The 21,693-nt window shown below is 39.9% G+C and overlaps 2 protein-coding genes across 2 annotated transcripts; one reads left to right on the top strand and one right to left on the bottom strand.

Moving 5' to 3' along the window:
- Positions 1 to 341: 341 nt before the first annotated feature.
- On the top strand, positions 342 to 12,482 carry LOC135073134 (tumor necrosis factor receptor superfamily member wengen). Its single transcript, XM_063967179.1, has 4 exons — positions 342 to 612; positions 1,230 to 1,692; positions 3,246 to 3,371; positions 12,295 to 12,482. The coding sequence occupies exons 1-4, from the start codon at positions 595 to 597 to the stop codon at positions 12,354 to 12,356; spliced, it is 669 nt and encodes a 222-aa protein (XP_063823249.1). The 5' UTR covers positions 342 to 594; the 3' UTR covers positions 12,357 to 12,482.
- A 1,632-nt stretch (positions 12,483 to 14,114) lies between these two features.
- LOC135073132 (cyclin-A2-like) lies at positions 14,115 to 21,592 on the bottom strand. The gene is made up of 8 exons (XM_063967176.1): positions 21,206 to 21,592; positions 20,763 to 21,046; positions 20,243 to 20,450; positions 19,798 to 20,021; positions 19,476 to 19,680; positions 18,632 to 18,791; positions 17,896 to 18,085; positions 14,115 to 14,725 (listed from the first exon to the last, which is right to left on the bottom strand). The coding sequence occupies exons 1-8, from the start codon at positions 21,350 to 21,352 to the stop codon at positions 14,620 to 14,622; spliced, it is 1,524 nt and encodes a 507-aa protein (XP_063823246.1). The 5' UTR covers positions 21,353 to 21,592; the 3' UTR covers positions 14,115 to 14,619.
- Between the last annotated feature and the right edge of the window lie 101 nt (positions 21,593 to 21,693).

Raw genomic sequence — 21,693 nt, 5'->3', positions numbered from 1 at the left:
TTCTTTTAAAATCAGCCTTAGTTAGGGTGTTTATGTACCTAATAAATAGTATACGTACAGTACATATTTAGCCTTATGGTAAGCCGAATGCTTACGAATACGAGCTGAGAGAAAAGCGTTTTGAAAGTTAGTGGTAGACTTAAAAACAGATAGACATTGGGATTACATAAATTGCTACTTTTCAGTGCCCTTCTATCCTTCTTATTCATTAAATAATGTAGTGGCCGGCTGGAATCTGGATAAATGGACCTGCAATCCCGCGATATTTTGACGTCGTTTGTACTGAAGTGAATCTACTAAGCGAGTGCGCGCATCCTGCGTGGGAGGAGGGCTACGACGACGCGCGGCAGGCAGTCGATGAGATGGCGCGGCTGGCACACCGCGTCCGCACCCATCAGAACCGCAGGCGCATCGCCGCAATCACGACCTCCACAAAACAATTTATGTAACGCTAAACCAAGTGACAGTGAATGACCATAAGAACAAGTCAAGTGAAGTACACAAACAATACAACCGATAATGTGAAACTGGTGAAAGTGTGCTTTCTAATAACTGCAATATTGAGATGAGGGCCTTTGTAAATACAAGATCATTATGATCTTGAGCAATACGGTAAGTTTTTTCTTAATTTCTTGAATTTATGTGATGTATGTGAGTTGTAAATTGCATCGTTTCATCTTAATTGTTATTAAATTATTATTTATCTTAATGTTCATTGTCGACTGCCTGGATAGCCCCTTTAATAGATTTGGATACTAAGACGTAGTAGTAGGGTCCTATTTGCTCTACCTATAATAAATTTACTTACCTTTGAACTTCCGCATCCAAACTGCCCAATCCTCCAACCTCCAAGCATCAAATCCTGCTGGCTGGTTGTTGGGCGCAATAGAGTCCACTTTTTATTTATCAAACGGTTGACCTGCATGTTTTAATAGCAATAAGTAGATGTAGTAATAAAGGTCCAAACAGCAGTACATACTTAATCTAAAATTATCCTACCAACTCTACATGACAACATATCGAGAAATAAGTGGCGCTAAAAACCCAGTTAGATTTTTCAGCCATATTACATATGTACACCACACAGAATAGACAAAAAAGAAACGGTGCAATTTAGGCGGTCTTATCGCTAGGAAGGAAACGATCCAGATAAATCAAGGATTGATCAACCAGTGGTTTGAGATTAACTAAAAGTAGAGTTGAATGCTGAACATTTGTAATAAATTCAGGTAATGCGAGGGAACAACCTGTGCTTGCTGGTAGCGACACTAGCCCTGAGCTATGCGTGCGCTCGCGCCGAGGGCATGAAGAGGTGCCAGCGCGGCGTGAGCTGGTGGGACCGCGAGCGCGCCGCCTGCGCCCCCTGCACGCGCTGCGACCCCGACCAGCGCCTTGCAGTCCGACTTCCCTGCGAACTACACAGGGACACAGTCTGCCAACCCCTCTTCCAAATACAACTGTTCCCCTTCGAAACGCAAAACAGAACAAAAAGTGACACAACCAGTGACTATGAAGATGATTACTCGGACTACGAGAGTGAAGTGATAAATGACAGTGAGGACAAATGGGACTTCCAAGCGCCCAGTGTGGCGATTGCCGCGAGCGGCTGTGTAGTTTTCTTTTTAGTGGTGTTGTATCTTTCACTATCCCACGCGAAGCAGTGGAAAGTGTTGAAGCAAACTCTTCAGTCAGGTGAGTTCACCAGCTCTAAGCAGTTTAAACGATTTTTTTATGAGTATTTTCATATTCTTCTCCGAAAATCCGAAGATCCCGGCAGTCCCACGCCACAAATACAACTTGGAGCTAGATAGATGACGACATTTTACTAAAGTAACCAAACCAATATCAAATCTAGAGTCAAATTGAATTAGACTTCACAGGTTTGCTCTACATTTGAATTGAAAATATTAGAAACTTTTCAGAATCTCCTATTCGCGGAATTGCTATTTCAGAAAATCCGCTCAAAATTTTATATGAAAACTTCAAGATTTTCTGTAAATAAAAAAGTTTTTTTTTTATTTCTCTAACTACATTGGCCTCTACATTTCAATTGCAAACGTATTAATTTATTTAGCAGCAATCAATACTGCCAACGTAAACAAAATGTAAACTAACTTAAAATGTTACCTAAACGCAACGGTTTATTTATTCAGGACCGGTGAACACGATCACGATACCTCCGTGTACTGTATTTATTATCCAAACGAATACATCGGAGACGGCATTAGAATGCTAACAACCCGTATTGGTGATCAAAAATATTTTTTAATTATTTTACGCTATTAAAATTCAAGGATAAGTTTAGATAAACGTCAAGGATCAGTATGTATGTATTTGGGATTTGTTATCATAGGAGCATGTGCAACTAAAATCGTTACAACCCAAAGTAGAGCCATTGTTCTGATTTCTATTCTTACACGCTTCGCCCTAAATTCCACTGCGATAAATTCAAATAAGACACATTGTTTTGGTGGAAAAATGGGCTTATACTAAAGAAAATAGGTAAGATGATTTTACCATGAACCGATCAACACACCAGAATATTTATAGGCTTGGATTTGTGTTATGGAGCCGAGAGTTGGCGCTGCGCACGCGTCTGCGGTAAACAATCGGCTTTTGTTTGAACATGTGCGCTACTAATTTTGACCTGTGAAGCGGACCGCACGCGGTACAATGGCTAACGGTTTTTTCGTTGCACCGAAATTAGAACAAGCATTAGAAACTCATCGGTTTAACACTTAATAATTTCATATACGAGTAAATTGATGATGAGTCATAGTTCAATTTCACGGTAATTGCACCCAGTTAAGTGCTGGTGATATAAAATACAATTAACAATTTCTTGTGACATTACCTAATTGCCGATTCGATGAGTGACTGATTCATATGTCTCCCAAATGGATAGATTTACAAGTTCTCTTGCCTAGAAAACCCATTGTTTAACACATTTATTAAGACCTAGGGAGTCAGATACAGTATTTAGATTTATACTAGTATAGCATTGACCATAGAAATGCAGACATGAAATTATAGTTACAATAATACAACTAATATATAACAGCTCGACACAACTCAAGGAGTAGTGGGAACAAGTACTCTTCGCGAAGATCGAAATACACCAAACATTTTCAAATACATTACACCAATATCATCAGCGTGGTAGCTTATGCGGTAACCTCAGAAGCCAGTTCAATTAAATAGCCATATCGTGTCTAAGCATTTGAGCAGTAGTTTCTCATCCGCAGACATGCAGGACCTGACTGCGAAGATGAAGCTGATGGAAGCCGGCGGGGAGTCGCCCACTGAACCGGTGGCGCCCGCCTCGCACCACATCTACTGCAACGTGCATGTCGGCAAAGAAGCTCTGCTTGGTGAGTTAACAACACTTAAAATTCAATTTTCACAGAATAATAAGTAAGGAAGTTTTGATACTATGCCGATCGAAGATCTTTTATCAAATTGCTGCCGATGTCTTGAGAATTCTCAAGATTTTCAGTGTGACTGTGAACACTAGAATAGGCAAAAATGACACTTCGGCATTTTTGCTAAGAGAAGAAACTAAAGGAAGTGTAGAACTTGGGTAAATACACCAATTAGTAAAGTTGTCAAGATTAACTTTAAAAAGTACGGGACTAATTCGTGGACTAATGCCCGTTTTCACCATCAATCCCTATTTTTTAAGTGACCCCTGTGTAACTAAAATTCCTGTTATTTGTCACCATAAGGGTCACTCAAAAATTAGGGATTAATGGTGAAAACGGGCATAATTCTACCTCTCGATCTTATCGCTGCCACTCCTATGTAGAGCCCATAAAATCTAAGGACCATGTTTGTCCCAGGGAAATTTAGGTAAACTGTCATTAGATAGACCCGCAAAGGACATGCCTTATATACATTTTATCAAAAAGCAAAACGAAAAGATCAAGCTTGTGTAACATCAAAGAAGAGAAAGGCATCCCCACATACTCGCGGTCCCGCAATGAACTTAGGTACGCGTTTAAAGGAGTGCATAACCTTCACAAAGCGTTCCCGAAAAAGGAATGTTTACACGGTCGTAACTCTCATTACGGCGACTCGTGGATCCTCGCTGGCACCTCGCCAGTTTGAAATATTACTGTCTCGTGGCGCACTCTGCGTCTCGCGGATAGGGATTACACATAGTATCCCGAATTCGGGACGATGCGCTTGCGAATGTCAGACTAGAACCTAAGAACTAAATTGTAACCTTTTTCAAGCGAGAATTTGCATTACATGACTGTAAACGATACCATACCATTGATTCTTTCCAGCTTCGTTTATTCTAAAGCTGACAGAAATTCTCACCCTTTTCATGTCTGCAGCTTGTATTGCGGCAGTAGTTGCCAAGTTGGTCTTGAAATGTTACCTGATCTTCAAAAATCTAAATATCTGATGCAGTTGGTCACTCTACAGTCGCGGTTCTGGCGCCCGCACCGTGTCCGCCTTTATTTATTTTCGATTCGGCCCGCACTGGAGGTCACTTGCCAGTGTGCACACACGAGTGGGCACCCGACGCCATAGGCTTGCCAAATAAAAAACATGTTTGCGCTGTGCATGTAAATAAAACGTAAAAAACGAGATCAAAAAATATCTTTACGGTGATGATCCATCATATTTTTATTAGAAAATATTTCCAAGGATATGCTTTGTTCATATTGTTTAGAAAGAAAATATTATCTTGCTTTGATCTTGGTTTATGGTTGATTGATGGTTATGTTTGCTGTTATATCCTCTGTATTTTTTGGTAAGTGAAAACGGCTCTATATTTTGGTCTGCTAGCTAGAGAAGCTATTTTCACCATGCCATGATGTAGAATATGCTCTAATCGTCAGCATGGTTACATTATATAATACGTATGTAGGTAGATAGATTTATTAAAATGGGCGGTTGTTTTTTATCTAGTAGATGGACAGGACAGTAGGTATAGTCATAGTGTCACTATAATCGAGGCCGCGGATGCCTGCACGCGTGATCGATGCCGATCAAATTTTAATGATGCCATCAAGCACGCCTCAAACAAGTGCACCCAGCGATTGTGTCGCAACGTAGGTGGGTAATACACTTTCCAAATCGGTCTTAACAGAATGCAACCTGCCGGTTATGCTATGCCTAGCATGGTGACAGGAATCACAAATCCGATGACACGCACACCACTGATTCTAGGTCACTTTTAAAATTGAAATTCCGATTTTTTTAACATGCGTGTTGACTGTTGACTATGCCTGTATACCTACTCGTAGGTCTGAGAAATGCCCTATAACAAGTATCCGAATCCGATACGCGAAGACTGAACTGCTTACGACAAACAAAATATTCCTTATGCAAGAAATGCATATGTGTTACGACGACAAGCCCATTAGCCAACGTAAACTGCGAGCTGTCGAGTAATCCAGTCGTGAGCGCAGGCAGCCTAGGATCTCTAGGCGTAAGGTGAAAGCAGGTAATCGACCCTCAGCAGAGGCAGCTCGGTGCACGCACGTGCGTTCATTAGTGGGCTATTTGTAATGCAGGGTCGTCGCGAGCGGGAGCCCCGCGTCGCTTCCGCCCGATCACTCGGGCCGACCGGGAAGCCCTACGCTTCCGCCGATGCCGATTTTTGACAACTATTAACGATAAACAGCGTTACGTCGATGATTTACTGGGCTGTTGAACCTTGATGACGGATTGACGGCGAACAAAAAACCAGACTGATCCAGTCGGGCGTAACGTCGCAATTTGCTGAACATTCGGCACAGAAAAATAGGGAGGGAGTTCAAGTACCTGCAAGTACAAGGATACCTATGAAAATTATAATGAAAAACGAGGATCTTGATCTCAATTGATAAACGTGGACATCAAACAACCAAAGTATACCTAGTCAATTTGTGTCACCCAGCCCAGAAACCAGGTTACTTCATTTCAATGGAAAAAATGCGCTATCTTATTACACCTAACTACTTACTTACTTAATTATCGTTGAGCACCTCTAATTGTTTCTTAGTAAGAGTTTATTATTTAACATGCCACCGCTCTGCATACGAAAACGAAGTGTACCTACCTAGCTATTTGCAATGTAAAATATGGATGAAAACAAAATTAAATCATTTTTAATATCGCATGCCAAAAATTTTCCAGGTTACAGCTCACGCTATTTTTAAGAATGACAATTCTCATTTCATAACAAGAACATTCGGTGTTCCTAGACGCACTGGGCCGGATATAAAGAATAAACAGCTGTCTAAATTTTAGGTTTATGATCTCGGATTGTAGCCAGAAAACACATAATAATCTCGTGCACAGCATAGAGATTAGAGACACTCGTGAAAGCGAACGCGGCTTTTAAAACTTAGGAACGACTGCCAAGAAATCTGTTAATTAAGTACGTAGATATCTCTCAGTTCTACTAAGATAATGTTAACTTGAAAATGCCATACACATAAACCTAGATACATGTAACAAACACCAAGCAGGTAAATAACAAACAAGTGCCAACTGCTGCTGACGTGAGCTGACGATAATGAGGATTTGCAAAGCCATTTTCGAAATTCCCAGATTCCACGTACCAAAAAAAAGTTTATCGAGCAAAATCCCTATCTGCGTTTCTCTCTGTAAACAAAAGCCAAACAAAGACAGTGAAAATAAAGATACCAGTATCGTTAGGCCTTATAATCGATATTATTAAAGAAAACCACGTTCAACCATAAAAATATTCTGCATTTGTCGAGGAATCCAGACCATACTGGTTCTAGTTCTACAAAGCGGGTGCACTTGATCGTTGAACTTGAAATTATAGTTCTACTGCAGTGCCAACTGTGGGATAAACTTTCAGCAGTAGTTCCCGCCATTCGAGCTGATCGACCGATTTCGAAGTAAAGTCATTTGGACGTGTTTCCATCTCCATACGCTCTATTTTCCTGTAATTTACATTTTAATACAACAAACAAGTGAATGCACTTGATCAGTGAACTTGAAAATTAGTATGCTGCTGCAGTTCCAACGGATAAAGGATCAGCGGTGGTCTGGGTTCCCGCGGCCGGCCGTGGCCGGTGCGAGCTGATCGTTCGATTTCGGCGTAAGAGCGAGTAGGTAGAGCGTGTTTCCATCCGCTCTATTTTTTTAAATTAAATCTAGCTCCAAACTTTTACACTACCGGTTAATTGACGATATTCGTCACTTACGAGGTCACTTTACCATAGACCTCTTGGACATGACCATTTTAGGTTTTGCTGACCACTGTAATTTTTTTTTTCGTGTGCTCCCTTTAACACAACTGTAGACGTTAGTCCGACACGTATCTCTTATTCTGTTACATGTACAGTATTGTTTCATAAAGGACAATTTTCGTAGCGCAGATTTTTTTGCTGCCGTCCGCAAGTCCGTCCACATTAAACTTATCGTTAGTGACCGACCGAATATTCGTTTTCGTTTTCGTTTTCGGCCATTTTCGGCCAAAAAATGGACATTCGGCCATATTTTCGTTTTCGGCCTAAAAGCAGCCGAAGCTTCGGCCAAACCGAATATAATAAATACTTGAATAAGATGGTGACGTATAACGTTCGAATATCCTCGAAGTGAATCGGGTGCACTAATGATTCCAATCAGTCTTGAACGGACGCAGTATTATCACACTGTTTTGAAGTTGTAAAGTGAGGTTACATTGTAAGTTGTAAAGGTAATACGAATAAAATAGAGTCGGGGGCCCACAGAGCGTTCGCAGTTGAGCAATATTTGAAATGCAACGAATCACGATTCGAGCGCGTCGCGCTTTTTGTACTTATGTATTTCAATATTCAGCGATTAAGTGATGGCCCAAGTACACAACGTACTTCATCGTGAGTGCAAAAGTTCAGGCAAGAAAGAACAGTCGTCCACAGGTTTCCTCCAAAACCATCAAAATCAGCAGCAATGCCGAACGGGTGGCCCAAGTTCAAGACGAAATTATGCGGAATTTGCATAAACCTACAAGTAAATGCTGAAGTGTATTGTCGAATGATCGATTAATGTCTGCTATCACAACTATAACTGCATCCCGGCTACAACTACAGAACTCTATTTCAGCAAGGTGTCTCACCACATATGGATAGGACCTCGATGGAGACACTGAGGACTATATTTTTTTTCAAATAAATGATCAGCAAGTTCAGGGACATACCCTAGCCGCCTTGGTTACCAGATCTCACACCATGCGACTTTTTCTGGTGGGTATCTCAAGTCAAAAGTTTACAGCCACAATCCTTAGATAATAATTCAGATTCTGTAAGAAAATATCCGCCGTGATATTGCGAATGTAGGGTCCGTCTGTAAGAGTGCCTAGAGTGAAACGGGCGTCATTTAAACTACATTGCCTATAAAAAATAAAATCCGCATTATTAAATTCCAGTTTGCATTAGTAATAAAAATAAAAAATCATTAGTTTTATTTGTTTACATTTTTCAAGTTGAAAAATTATGGATATTTGATCGGAAACATACTGAAATTTGACAGTTGAAGGTCATTTTCGTTTTCGGCCGAAAATGAGACTGCAGCCGAAGCTTCGTTTTCGTTTTCGGCTGAAAATCCATATTCGGTCGGACACTACTTATCGTGGAATACAAATACAATGGAGACACGATCCCCGCATCCACGACTCGCCCGTTGTGTCCTCGGATCGAAACTCTGGTCACGTCGCACATGATCACGGCCTTACTACGCCACCTTTACTATCCCAATAACACAACTGCAGCGGGAAATAATAAAACCAACAACAAAACAATACAAATGTTTGATCCAGAGAAAGAATCCTAGCATTGAAGTTTTCTCAATAAATAAATGTGCGTCAGAAATAATCAAATAAGGATAGATAAATCCGAGTTTAAATCCAAATAATTAATGGATGGATTAAAAAAACTTAAAGCGCATCAAACATCAATGTGAAATGAATAAAAAACAAAGTTAACACTCGTTTATTGCACTTTGTTCGCATCCAATAACCAGCTTTGTTGATTAAAACGTGCTATAAATTCTTCGGCTATTTTAGATTCTTAATTAAAATGTTTGCACCGCGCACCTAAATAACCCGGTGCACTTAGACTACGCCCACGGGCAATTTGCAACACTGCATGTCTGAAAAGCATAATAATTTACATAATATGATAATGGTACCTATTAGAAATGATTTAAGCGTGAAGGATTCGAGTGAGTGAATAAATTAAGAAAACTGAAACATGACTTGAAAGACTATTATAGTTTTGTTCCTATTTTTCCTCGGAGGACCGCATGTAAACTTTGGAAAAACTTTTTCGCACATGCTTTGGTTTGTAAAACGCCTATAAATAGTAGCGAATAGTAAAAGTTTCCAGTGCTTAAAAATGATATTTTCAGACAGAATCGGATCCACTTCAAAATGATATTACCATTTTGTTAACATCCATCCTCATAAAAACCAAACTTACTTCAATAAATAACAAACTGAAAAATCATTTAGACACCGCATCCCGAAAATTATATTGACTAGTTCCGCAGCACTCCAAAGTTTTTAATTACGGAATGTGTCTATAAAAAAATCGTCTTATTATGAGCGGATGCCGAGGTAAAAACGTGCGTCACGGCCGGCCCCATTTCTCTCGCTCCAGGAAATGGCCCAAAAGCTTCCTTTCACACGATGTTTGCGCAGTCAATAATAGAATCGAATCTGGTCGGTATTATCGATATATCATACACGCGGAGCAATCGATGACGTGCGCGATCATACTTTAGTTAGATGAACGGGCTTCCAGCGAACCACTTAACAAGGTCAATTAGGTGGATTCACAGACGTATAGAAGATGTTTGTATAACGTCTATGATTGTTGAAAGTTTTAAAATATTTAAAAGTAGTTCGTTAGATATCACAAAATACTTTCCCGACGCAAACCGGAGGTAGATAAGTAGTAACAAATACGTGCGGCCACTTCAATTTCCGTACCTGCGAATATGATTTCTTAGAAACATTAATGCACTTCATAGCAGGTCCCAGCCAAATTTGGAAGTCACCGATTTGCATTTGATAACAAACAGCCTGAGAACCTGGGAGCTGGCAATATCGGCTGCGTGCGCGGAATCGTAATTTCGCGAGGGTATTTCTTTTCCTTTCGGGGCTCCGGAAGTACCACCAGTCCTTATGGTGCTACGCTTTAGTATGCATAATGCCGCCTAGATGTCAATAACATTTGTTACCAATCTATCAATAATTCTGAACAACAAACAAGTAGGTAATAAATATATAACGCGCAGGAATATTATTTGGATAGGAAGTATCCTAAGCTAAGCTATTATGGAAATCAATTCATCGCATAATGATAGCATCATGTACGTTCTCTACATCCTCGCCGACATATACAGAACTTGTCTGCTAGGCCCCATAAAAATGAAGTGCTGACTGAAATAAACACCATGGCTGCGAATATAAACAATTTCCGCGAATGTGCTGAAGCTGTTTGTAGATAGCAGCTTATTGATGGTTTGTGAGAAAATGACGATGCGCAGATCCACGCAGAATCTTCTCCCGGAACCAAATCCCCGTAAACTATTAGGATAACGCATCTGCTATTTCTTGCAGTGTGCTCAATTTCTGAAAGTATTAAGTATCCATATTCAATCAATAGGCAGTATATGCGAGTAAGCATACTAATACCTAGTATACTTACTACCATCTTGACTCACTAATCTTCCACCGCACTACTGTATGGCACAGGTACCTAAATCATTCGTCTCCTGCAAAAACTTCTTGATTTTTCTTCCCATTTCATCGTCAGTTCTTCACGCTACAAGCCAGTTTTCTTGCCACTTTAGTTTTCAAATAGGTAGACTAAACAACATCAGCCACATGTTATTTGAAGTCAAATTAATTGAATGCGCATATTCTTGTACGAATCGATTTCGATAGCAATAGACCATTAGACAAAGCAAAGATATTCACGAAGCTTTATGACAAATAAGCCAATTTAAATAGTTAAGGAAAAACTTACCTTTCCAAGGAGCTAGTTTGAGGCAATAACACAAGAAGTGTTCTATGGTGATTGATGAAATAACAAATGCTTCGAGTTCGACAGTTTCAATTCCTCCACATGACTCCATATTATGGTTCATGCAGTATTGTTCAATGTTAAGATCGATCTAAGTGGTTTTTGTGTTATTAAATGATTGAGCGAGCATTATCCAATGCCGGCGCTTGATGTACGAGTGTTCGCGTGTAAAAAAGTTGTGCAGTCATGATGACGTGATGATAATGGAAGAGTTATGTTGTGTTAACTTGTGTTATTAGTAGCTCTCACTTGACGTTATTTTCATGAATTTTTGGCACAGAGACAGATGGGATCTAGGAGGACGACACATTCTGAAAGCCTGTCACAGTCTGAAATTTTCGAAGGCATAGTCGCAAGCCGATACATTTTATAAACGTCCTACTAATTGATTGCACATATTATTTTCTTTCAAAATACTATTATTTTTCGATTTAAAACTTCGGTGTTTTTATTAGTAAAGTAGCATCCAGTGCCTAAAATTTATCAAAACTTGAATGAACGTAGAGCTGTAGGTAGAGCACGAGGTGCGTTCTATTTGAGATCCTAAAGAGAAAACTGAAACAGGAAGATCAATTAAACTGACCGACTTGGCTAACTACACGATTAAAAACAAAACAAGCGAGCGAGACATCTTTCGCGCTCGTTTTAGCAAAATAACTTCTACATACATACAAGTGTCCTTATCAGCCTCAAATATAGCGGCGCGACAGACAGTCAGTACGACGGGTGATTTATTATGTTTATGCACCCGCGTCTCGCTTCAAAACGCTCCCTACTAATATTTAAATTGTTCGTCTCAGTACGTACGTCACGAAGAATTGGCGAACGTTTGAAGGTTACATCTAGCTGAATTGATATGTCTAGTAGCTCTATTACGGGACGCTTCCTGGAAATAAACGGCTAAACTGATCTCGCGCGTGGCAATCCTGCGGGTTATTTCACATAAACATTCCACAAGTTTTTTAAACTTAGTTACTTACATGGTTTAATATAGATTTGGAATTCCCCAAAGCCGTTTTAATTTCCGCGCGGTTTAACGACATGTAGACGCGAATAGTATCGGCAGCTGGAGGGCGTTTACGATTCCAAGCGCACGCGCACAACCCGTAAATTCAAATATGGTCGGTACAAACCGCAATTAGCATTGGCCACTATACATAGTAAACTTTTTATATTGCAAATGGCCAGTTGCGCAGCGTAATTGCAATTCAACTTCCGTATCATCTTTTTCTTACAACGGCCTTTTTTGTTACAGGTCCAGCTGCCTCCAAAAAAGGATTTGGCAACGTGTACACGCAAGAGAAGCATCCTTCTTGATCACCACCGAAAATACGCTCCTATGGCTACAGTACAAAGTGAATTCTTAAATTATAAAGAACCTCGCGCTTCAAGAGATTATCGATAAGGAAATATTTTCTTATAATAAACGATTTTAAATGCTAATCGTTGTTATTGCGAAATGATTATGTTCATGTTCGAGTTAATAAGCTTTATAATTTGAAGACCAAGATATCAGTGCGAGATCGAAGAATCTGTCACACACAACCGCGGAACGACGTCGCGTCCAGTGACGCGCGCGTTCTCCAAATAGATCGCCGTACGGCCGTATACCTAGCTCGTCTAGCAAACATCTGCGACATCCGAATCACATTAACAACCATATTGCACTGTATTAAAGTTTATATTTAATTGACATAACATTAACACTAACGGAAGGAAGCCATTCCTCAACGTCTCACTATTACACCTGGACACGCCAGTCGTTCTGTCGACGTTCATCAATAAAATTCCTAATCAACGTTTTTTTGTGATCTTAAAAAAGTAAAGGTAAATTAAATAAAACAAAATTGTTATTGTATTATAATATATTACCAAAATAGGTACTCGTACTTACCTCCATTCATAAAAAGGAGCAAAATATCGATTAAATTATATTAAATTACATTAAAAACTACTTACGAACATTAAAAACATACCTTATAGTTATCTCAAAAATAATAATTTACTAACAAACATTCCTGCAAATACAACTAGACTGATATTATGTAATTTATGTAAAATTATCCGCTATCATTTTGTAGCCGTACGAAAACATTTCAATTCATAGTGGAGGTAGTATTGTTCGTTCAAATAATTGCTAAGTCGAAACTGTTAACAATTAATTACTACTAACCGTTGTAAAACATTCACTTACACGAATCACAAGGAATTTCCCTAGAAACTTGGTCCACAATGTATAAAATCACAATATTAGACTACTTATCACACTATGAAAAAGAAAAAAAAAATAGTTTTTAAGTCAAACCAAAGAGTTTTTCGAAGGCGGAAGACGACTCCACAGGATATGAACACAGCGACGATTGGGCAAGTTGGATATAAAGCAATATTCTAATACTTAAGTCTGTACAGGGGCCTTAACTAATAACTTCTACAAACCCTAAGCGTATTTTTTAAAATCCTATTAACTTTTCTTTACCTGTAGTTTAATGGATATCTTGTAAATCAGAGGTTACATTACATACCGGCCGTATTCCAAATCTCTTTGGTTAGATACATGTGTAAAAACTTGCCATGTTTTTTATGACATAATGTCCAAACATAAAGCTATTTTATAGACAGAGAAAAGTCTGTTTTTATTTCCGTTGGAAACAGTTATTTATTAAACTAGCGTAACAACTCACACAAACTTACTCCACAATATGTTGTAAACATTTGGAATATTCGATTATTTAGGCTTAGACAAAACAAATGCAACAATATTAATTTATAACAGTAAACAATCATAATTACCGTGTACTCACCTTTTTGTAAATGCGGACTGGCCTTAAAAAAAATTAAATTCTTGTTAGATGTTATGTTGGCTGATGTAGTGGCATAGAACCAATATGCAACAATATTTAATTTTGTGTATCCAAGAACGCATTAGACGAAATAGAATCGAGATTCGCTAGTAAATACACCTTTTTCATTATGACACCATTCATGTAATTGTTAAAAGTATCAAAAAATATTGATCTGTTACACCCTGTCATATTGAATCTGGTGTACACAGCCCTTTCGTGGCAAAACTATGACAGCATAGGTGTATTACCACGAGTGGACTAAGCCCGTATTCACAAACATACCACATTCGCAATACACGCAAAGAACATAAGTACTTGGCAAAACTCAAGTCTTTTTATTATAACGTTATTCCACTGTTTTAAAAATGTGCATCTGAAATTGCTCAAGTTCGTAATATTATTTTAAGACTTGGAGACTAGATATTTCTTCACGATTATTCGCATATGTATATTCATGTTACCAAGGAAAGACCAATAACTATCATTAATCATTATGTAAAACAAAAATGTAGCTATGCTTCATTTACCATACCTTTTTATCTACGAGGCAGGTGTTCCCACCAAGTCGTTTGTGCTATTATTAGCTATTTTAAATATCAAACGAACGAATGAAGAAAAAGGCGAGTAAAATGTTCAGTAAAAGTCGTGTTAACAAATGCGGGTAGTGTTTGCGTTTACGGGCATATAGATGTGCAGAGAGCGAGGTTGTGTGTGTGTAACTGTGTAGTGTAGTGAGACTAGCTGGCGCGCGCGGGTTCGGGCGCGGGCCGCGCGGGCGGCGGCGCCTGGTACTTGCCTACGGGATACATGGGGCGAGGCTCGATTGTTGATACCGCTTCGAATCTGGAAAAAGATAGGATGGGTGTAGTAATTTTCATTATGATTTGGGGTAAAATATGATCAAACTATCGGCCAACTAAAAACGGTGGTCTGCGCCTAGGCTAAGATAGTGGTTACGTAAATTATGAGTATTGCAAGCAGGGTTCGAGGATATATATCAAGGGATATATATCAAGATATATATCGGATATATATCCGATATACAGCCTTGGCCAAAAGTATTGAGCACCCATGATATTCATTAATTTTGAAGGAATTATACATGTGTCTGAATCAAAACAGTTTTTAACAGTTTTATATTGTTTATTAACAACAAAAAATTAATACTTTGTTGGACCACCCTTTGCCTTAATTACTGCAGAAGTTATTTTTGGTAAAGATTGTACTAATTTATTACAATCGTCACATGTTAAAGCGTTCCACTCTTCCCGCAAGCGACGTTTTAGGTCTTCTTTTGTTTTTATTCAATGGCGCCGGACCTTGTCCTTCAATAGACCCCACAAATGCTCGATGGGGTTCAGGTCTGGTGACTGGGCAGACCATTCAAGCAGCTCGATGTTATTGTCACTAAACCAAGCCATCGTTTGTGACAAGGTGCGTTATCCTGCTGGAATTTGACGCTTTCCATGTTGGTGTCACCAAAAAGTGTTGTAAACGAGGGCAGAAGTGCGGATTCAAGAACGTTTATGTACTTTGTAGAGTCCATGCGTCCTTCACACACAAACATTTCCCCAACTCCTGCGGCGCTTATGCACCCCCAGACCATCACACTGCCGCCGCCATGTTTGACGGTAGGTACCTTACACTCCGGGGTAAATTCTTCGTCTACTCGACGACGGACAAATGTCACACCAGGTGTGCCAACAATCGTAAAGTAACGAAATTTTGTTAAGTGTTTTTCGGTCCAATATTTATTTTTACAAATATAGTTTTATAATATTATTGTCGCGTATTGTTATTACATGATATTGGCTAACTTACCTCAAAGTTTGATTCATCTGACCACACAATATTTTTCTAATCTTCCTCGGTAAAAGTTTGATATTTTAAAGCCTACTCGTAACGAGCTGTTTTGGTCTTTACTGAGAGCCATGGCTTCTTTCTGGCTGTATAGCCCTTAAGCCCAGCTTCTTGGAGTCTTCTGCGAGTTGTTCTTGCAGAAATCGGCGTATTAATTTCAGCTGATAACTCAGCAGCGAGGTCGGAAAAAGATTTTTTATGATTTTTCAAAGACTAACAATACTACAGTATCATAGCTAAACATCTCGAAACGTGTTTTATTGCACGTTGTGCCGTGAGTTTATGTTTCAAAACCTGTCAAAGAAAGGTTTTTATCAAATATCTTTGAGTATCTTTTATAGTTATCATGTATAAGCAGTATTTAGGGGGTGCTCAATACTTTTGGCCAAGGCTGTATATCAAGCCGGTTTTGATGATATATATCAACTTTAAAAATTTGTTTACTTTTTGACATAAGATTTTTATTTTTTTAGTTGATTTTGCCGTATTTCAAAGATATTTTATGTTTTTGCTTTATTTGTCTGATTTTAAGTTATAAAACATTAAAAACAGGTTCATATAACACATATGCAATAGTACTCATGAATAATACAATAAAATAATACTATTTCATACTATAATGGCTTTCATACAAAATTGATATATATCAAAGTTGATATATATCGGATATATATCATAAATATCCGATATTTTGATATTTATAATAAATATCGGATATTTTCGAACCCTGATTGCAAGATTGACTGCTGTACAGTCAGCGAAAAGTGCGAAGACCTACATTCAGCACGACCTACAAAACCAAGTAACAGTTGTCTGATCGATGAACTTTGAACATGCGCAGCCAGCATTATTATTTATCATACAAGACACAGACATATTTACAACTGTCGCCAAATCGACTGACTATGCAATAATGTAAGCAAGATTCAAAAATCATTGTTGAAATTCAAAGGTCTTCTTAATGAAATTATAACTTCATAAAGATAACAGGATGGCGCTGGATTCAGGCCACTCATATAAAAATCTTTGGGGGAAGCCTATGTTCAGCAGTGAATGACCTTTGCTTTGGTGTATCTAGGGTTCTTTTTCAGGGGGGCTTTTTCTGGCCCCTGTCATGGGCATTAGTATCATAGCTCACTAGTTTAGTACTATCAACTACCATCTTCGAATCGGTAGCTCACATTCTTGTTACTCGCGTGCTAACTCCCTGAGACACGGATAAAGCTCGGCCGCGCAAAAACGGCCGGCAGTAAACCCCGCTAGACAATTAGCTAGTAACCAACGTACTCACTTGTTGCTCTTGTACTTGTCGGGGATGGCCTGGTAGGGCTGCTGCGCCGCGTGCGAGTGCGCTCGTGCTAACTCCCTGAGACACGGCTCGAGCTCAGCCGCGCTGTAGCCCGCGCACGAAGCAGAGTAAATACAAATGAGTAGGTCATCTTCATAGAAACGCCCGAGCGCGGTTTGTATGTGAGCGCGCCAATACGTATGCGGCGCGTACGCACACACTGACAAAATTTAGCGTTGATTAGCGGTGAGTTGCCCCGAATCTTGTCAGTGTGTGCGTGCGCGCCGCATACGTATTGGCGCGCGCTCACATACAAACCGCGCTCGGTGCGTTTCTATGAAGATGACCTACTCATTTGTATTTACTCTGCACGAGGCTAGCGCGCTCGGCCACGCCGCTGCTAGACAATTGGCTAGTATCCAATGTACTCACTTGTTGCTCTTGTACTTGTCGGGGATGGCCTGGTAGGGCTGCTGCGCCGCGTGCGAGTGCGCTCGTGCTAACTCCCTGAGACACGGCTCGAGCTCAGCCGCGCTGTAGCCCGCGCACGAAGCAGAGTAAATACAAATGAGTAGGTCATCTTCATAGAAACGCCCGAGCGCGGTTTGTATGTGAGCGCGCCAATACGTATGCGGCGCGCACGCACACACTGACAAAATTTAGCGTTGATTAGCGGTGAGTTGCCCCGAATCTTGTCAGTGTGTGCGTGCGCGCCGCATACGTATTGGCGCGCGCTCACATACAAACCGCGCTCGGTGCGTTTCTATGAAGATAGGTCATCTTCATAGAAACGCACTCATTTGTATTTACTCTGCACGAGGCTAGCGCGCTCGGCCACGCCGCTGCTAGTAACCAATGTACTCACTTGTTGCTCTTGTACTTGTCGGGTATGGCCTGGTAGGGCTGCTGCGCCGCGTGCGAGTGCGCTCGTGCTAACTCCCTGAGACACGGCTCGAGCTCAGACGCGCTGTAGCCCGCGCACGAGGCTAGCGCGCTCGGCCACGCCGCTGCAAGGCACGACGCGTGCGCGCGCGCCCCTGAGCCCACCGCGTCGTCTGTGGGAAAAGAGAAGTTGTAGATTAGTTTACACACTTGTGTTACTCCTAGGGTGCCTTTTCTAGATGCTAGAGAGAAACATTTGGCAAGTTTTGGAAACTGGACATTATGAGGGACACTAATGACAAAAGACCTTGTTTGTGTACAGTCGCTAGCTCATTACCAGTTGAAGTACAATGAAAAATAACCTAACCTAAATCTTTGCCAAATACACATGATGCTAGTGCTATAGTGTTTACTGGATATGCATGTCATATGCGTGGATATGGATGTCCACAACATCGAATACTACACCAAGACTTCATTTTTCAATTTCCAAAAAGACAGTCTCGTAAATTCATGTGTACTATCGCCAACAGTGTTAACTGCCCATTGAAAGTCATGTCATCTCGTTCTATCGCAAAGAATCGCCATTTGATTAGAGCGAGAGCAAAAACGGAAATGGATAGTTAACAGTATGGGCGTGTGTACAACACATTCAATGGTTTTAGGAAAACCACTTCAACCAACATTAGTCACTTATTTCCATAGACATAAAAACTTACCATTGACCGGGCGGTCTTCCACAGTGGAATCAGTTTCGTCCGCAGCGCAGCGCTCGCACAGAAGACAGTGGCGGGCGGTGGCCAACGCGCTCGCCGCGATAACCGACGGCTTGAACTGCAGGAACGGGTCCGCTTCCAGAAGGCTCAGCTCTGCGATGTACTGTTGGATATTATGTTTATTTTAAAAGTTGTACAAAAGAAAGACTACTCAAAGGGTCTGATGCAGAACAAACTCTTCAGAACTTACATTTGTATAGAAAAGTGCGCATTTGGTGAAATGCTCATTTATTTGTACATTTTAAAAGATGTAAAAAATATAGCTACTCAAAGGGTCTGATGCAGAACAAACTCTTCAGCCCTTACATTTGTATAGAAAAGTGCGCATCTGGTGAAATGCTCATTATGCGAAGTAGACATTCTACGTCAGACCCAACTTAGATTTTGTTTTACAAATATGCACAAGTGTTTCAGCAGAAAAAACTGCAACTTTGAGATTAATTCCAAAGGCTTTATGTAGGTAGGTAGGTCATTACCTAGTTTAAAGAGAGGTTGTTAGAAAATAGCTGATTTTAAAATGAATTTAAATTGCGATTGCGGTCAAATATCTGCCTTGTCATACATAAAAAAAATTGCACACCTTTTACATTGGCACCATTACTAATAAAATGGTTCTAAAAAGATAATAGAATAGATTCTACAATATTCTATTAGCTTTTAGATAGAACACTCACAGCTTTCTGCATAACCCAGGGGTCGACTGGCTGAGAATGCTTAAATAGCATTAAGTCCACCTTTTGTACTATTTTATTGGGCAATAAAGTTTTATAATAATAATAACACTTACAGCTGCCAAATGGAAGGTCTTCTTGGAGAGTCCATTAGAGATGCAGTAGTGAGAGAGGAAGGCCAGCGATGTGGGCGTGGAGAGGTCGAACGACAGCACCTTCAGGATAAGATGCTCCATGCGGAGCACTTCACGCTTCGTGTAAGTATCATCGGTGATGTACACAAACTCTGACACCTCTGGAGGGTACACCTCTTCGTATTTCCTGTTGCACAAATATATTTCGTTACATATTTTCCAGTATTTCAAAACGAATAATTTTGAATTCGCAACTCTGCAAATAGGACACATGACATTATACAATTTTAAATAGGATACTTACGCAGCAATGTATGTAGCAGCTGTACCAACAAGTTGAAGCTTGGTGCGGACCACGCTCATGTAGGACAAGAACCGATCGACATATGAGACAGCCAAGTGCAAGGTTTCACTCTGCTGTCCATACTCATCGCAGACCTCAACCAACCAATCAATTAGGATAGAGCGCATCATGTGAGTGATGTCAGGTTGCTTGCGCATATAGCGAGGATTTGCTCTGTTTTTCACCTAAAATAAATTGAAAAAGTATGAATAAATGTTTATACTACTACTATAATCTTATTTATTTTACACAATTATTAATATTTTTTTTATAAACTAGGCATAATTATTTTACATTTACAGTTTGTATACCGTTTATGTTTAAATATGACCCAAGGACATAGGCAAGCCTCAAGAATGTGATATACCAAAACTTTTGCAACACAAATGACTCCTAGAGTACTCACTTCAATTTCCCTCATGTATTCGTATATATCTTGCCGATACTCCACAACATGGAAGAACATTTCACGGTCAGTCTGTGCGGTGGTAGCATCTTCATCTTCATAGAGACTGTCAAGTATTTGACTCTCATTTTTGGAGATGGACATCGATAGGATGCTAGAATCCACCACGGACATGGGAGACTCCACATCTTTCTTTTCTTGTAAGGGTCTGAAAATTACCAATGGTACCTCAAATAACCTAAAGACTCAACTGTCTAAGCATGACATGAATCCAGATGGCCTATAAGTTTAGGTAGGTAGGTTGGTAATCTAGATGGCTAATGCTAAATCTTGGGCAATGGCACATTTTGTTTGTACAGGAAATAAAACAATATGAAGTTCAACTATCACATTCCAATTTGTCATAGTAATAAGAAAATACCATAAAATAAAATACCATGAAAGTAGGGTTATAATGGAATTTCTTGTGAAAAAACACCATTTTTAAAAATTAAGTTGGAGGTATTTTTGACAAACTAACCTTTTTGGAGGTGCATCTTTCTGCCAATCTGATTGCTTCTCAACCTGTGCACAGATAGCTTTCACGTTTTCGGCTGCATTCTTGAAGAAGTTATCCTTCTTGATCTCTTTGGTGCCAAACTTGAACGGCTCGCGTTTCTTCACCTCCGCCTCAGACGGTTTGTCTTCATACACGCTGAACGCGCGAAATTGTGCAACAGGGGGGACAATGTTCTTTTCATTCTTAATAAGACGTACCGTCCTGTTCTCATCTTGAACTTTAGTAGGTCCATTCGTCAATCCAGGCTGAAGACAAACAAACCGTTAAAATAACCTAATCGGAAAAGAAACGGTCAAGACGGTATGATAAGTTAAAGAGAAAATCTACGTGGTCTATGTGGATCATTTACGGAATACATCAAATGAACGCGGAAATACAAAAAGCATAATTGAAAGTTTACTCACAAGTTTTATATTCCGGTTCTGGTTACACGCGAAGTGGCTAAGGTCGACGAGTGCACGCCGCTGGTTTGCAGCCGAAAATACGTCAGCATTATCTTTTCGAAGCCCGAGAGCTGAATTTTCTTGATCTTCGTGAATTCTGAATGCCATTGCTCCTGCTTTTTCGTTTACACTACCAAAATACCAGATCAGCTAACAACGCAGGCCGCGAGAATGGCAGATGATGGCGACCAAAGCAGATATACGGATAACTAGCAAATCCAGGAACACATTCTTCTTGAAATAAAGCGTGTACAATACAAAAATGAGATGATTATTCCAAAATCACCCTCAAAAACGCTACGATAGCGTCAACGGACAACAGACATTTTGGCATTTTCAGCTGTTGCAGTTTACGTTGCTCTTTTGTCTATGATATTTCAAAAATGAACCAATAGGACATCAGTAAATCTTTTGTCTATTGACAATTGGCGGCTCATAAAATAAGGCTT

Source organism: Ostrinia nubilalis, chromosome 7, assembly GCF_963855985.1.
Source record: "Ostrinia nubilalis chromosome 7, ilOstNubi1.1, whole genome shotgun sequence".
NCBI classification, from domain to species: domain Eukaryota; kingdom Metazoa; phylum Arthropoda; class Insecta; order Lepidoptera; family Crambidae; genus Ostrinia; species Ostrinia nubilalis.
This window is presented reverse-complemented; position numbering and strand designations above follow the sequence as displayed.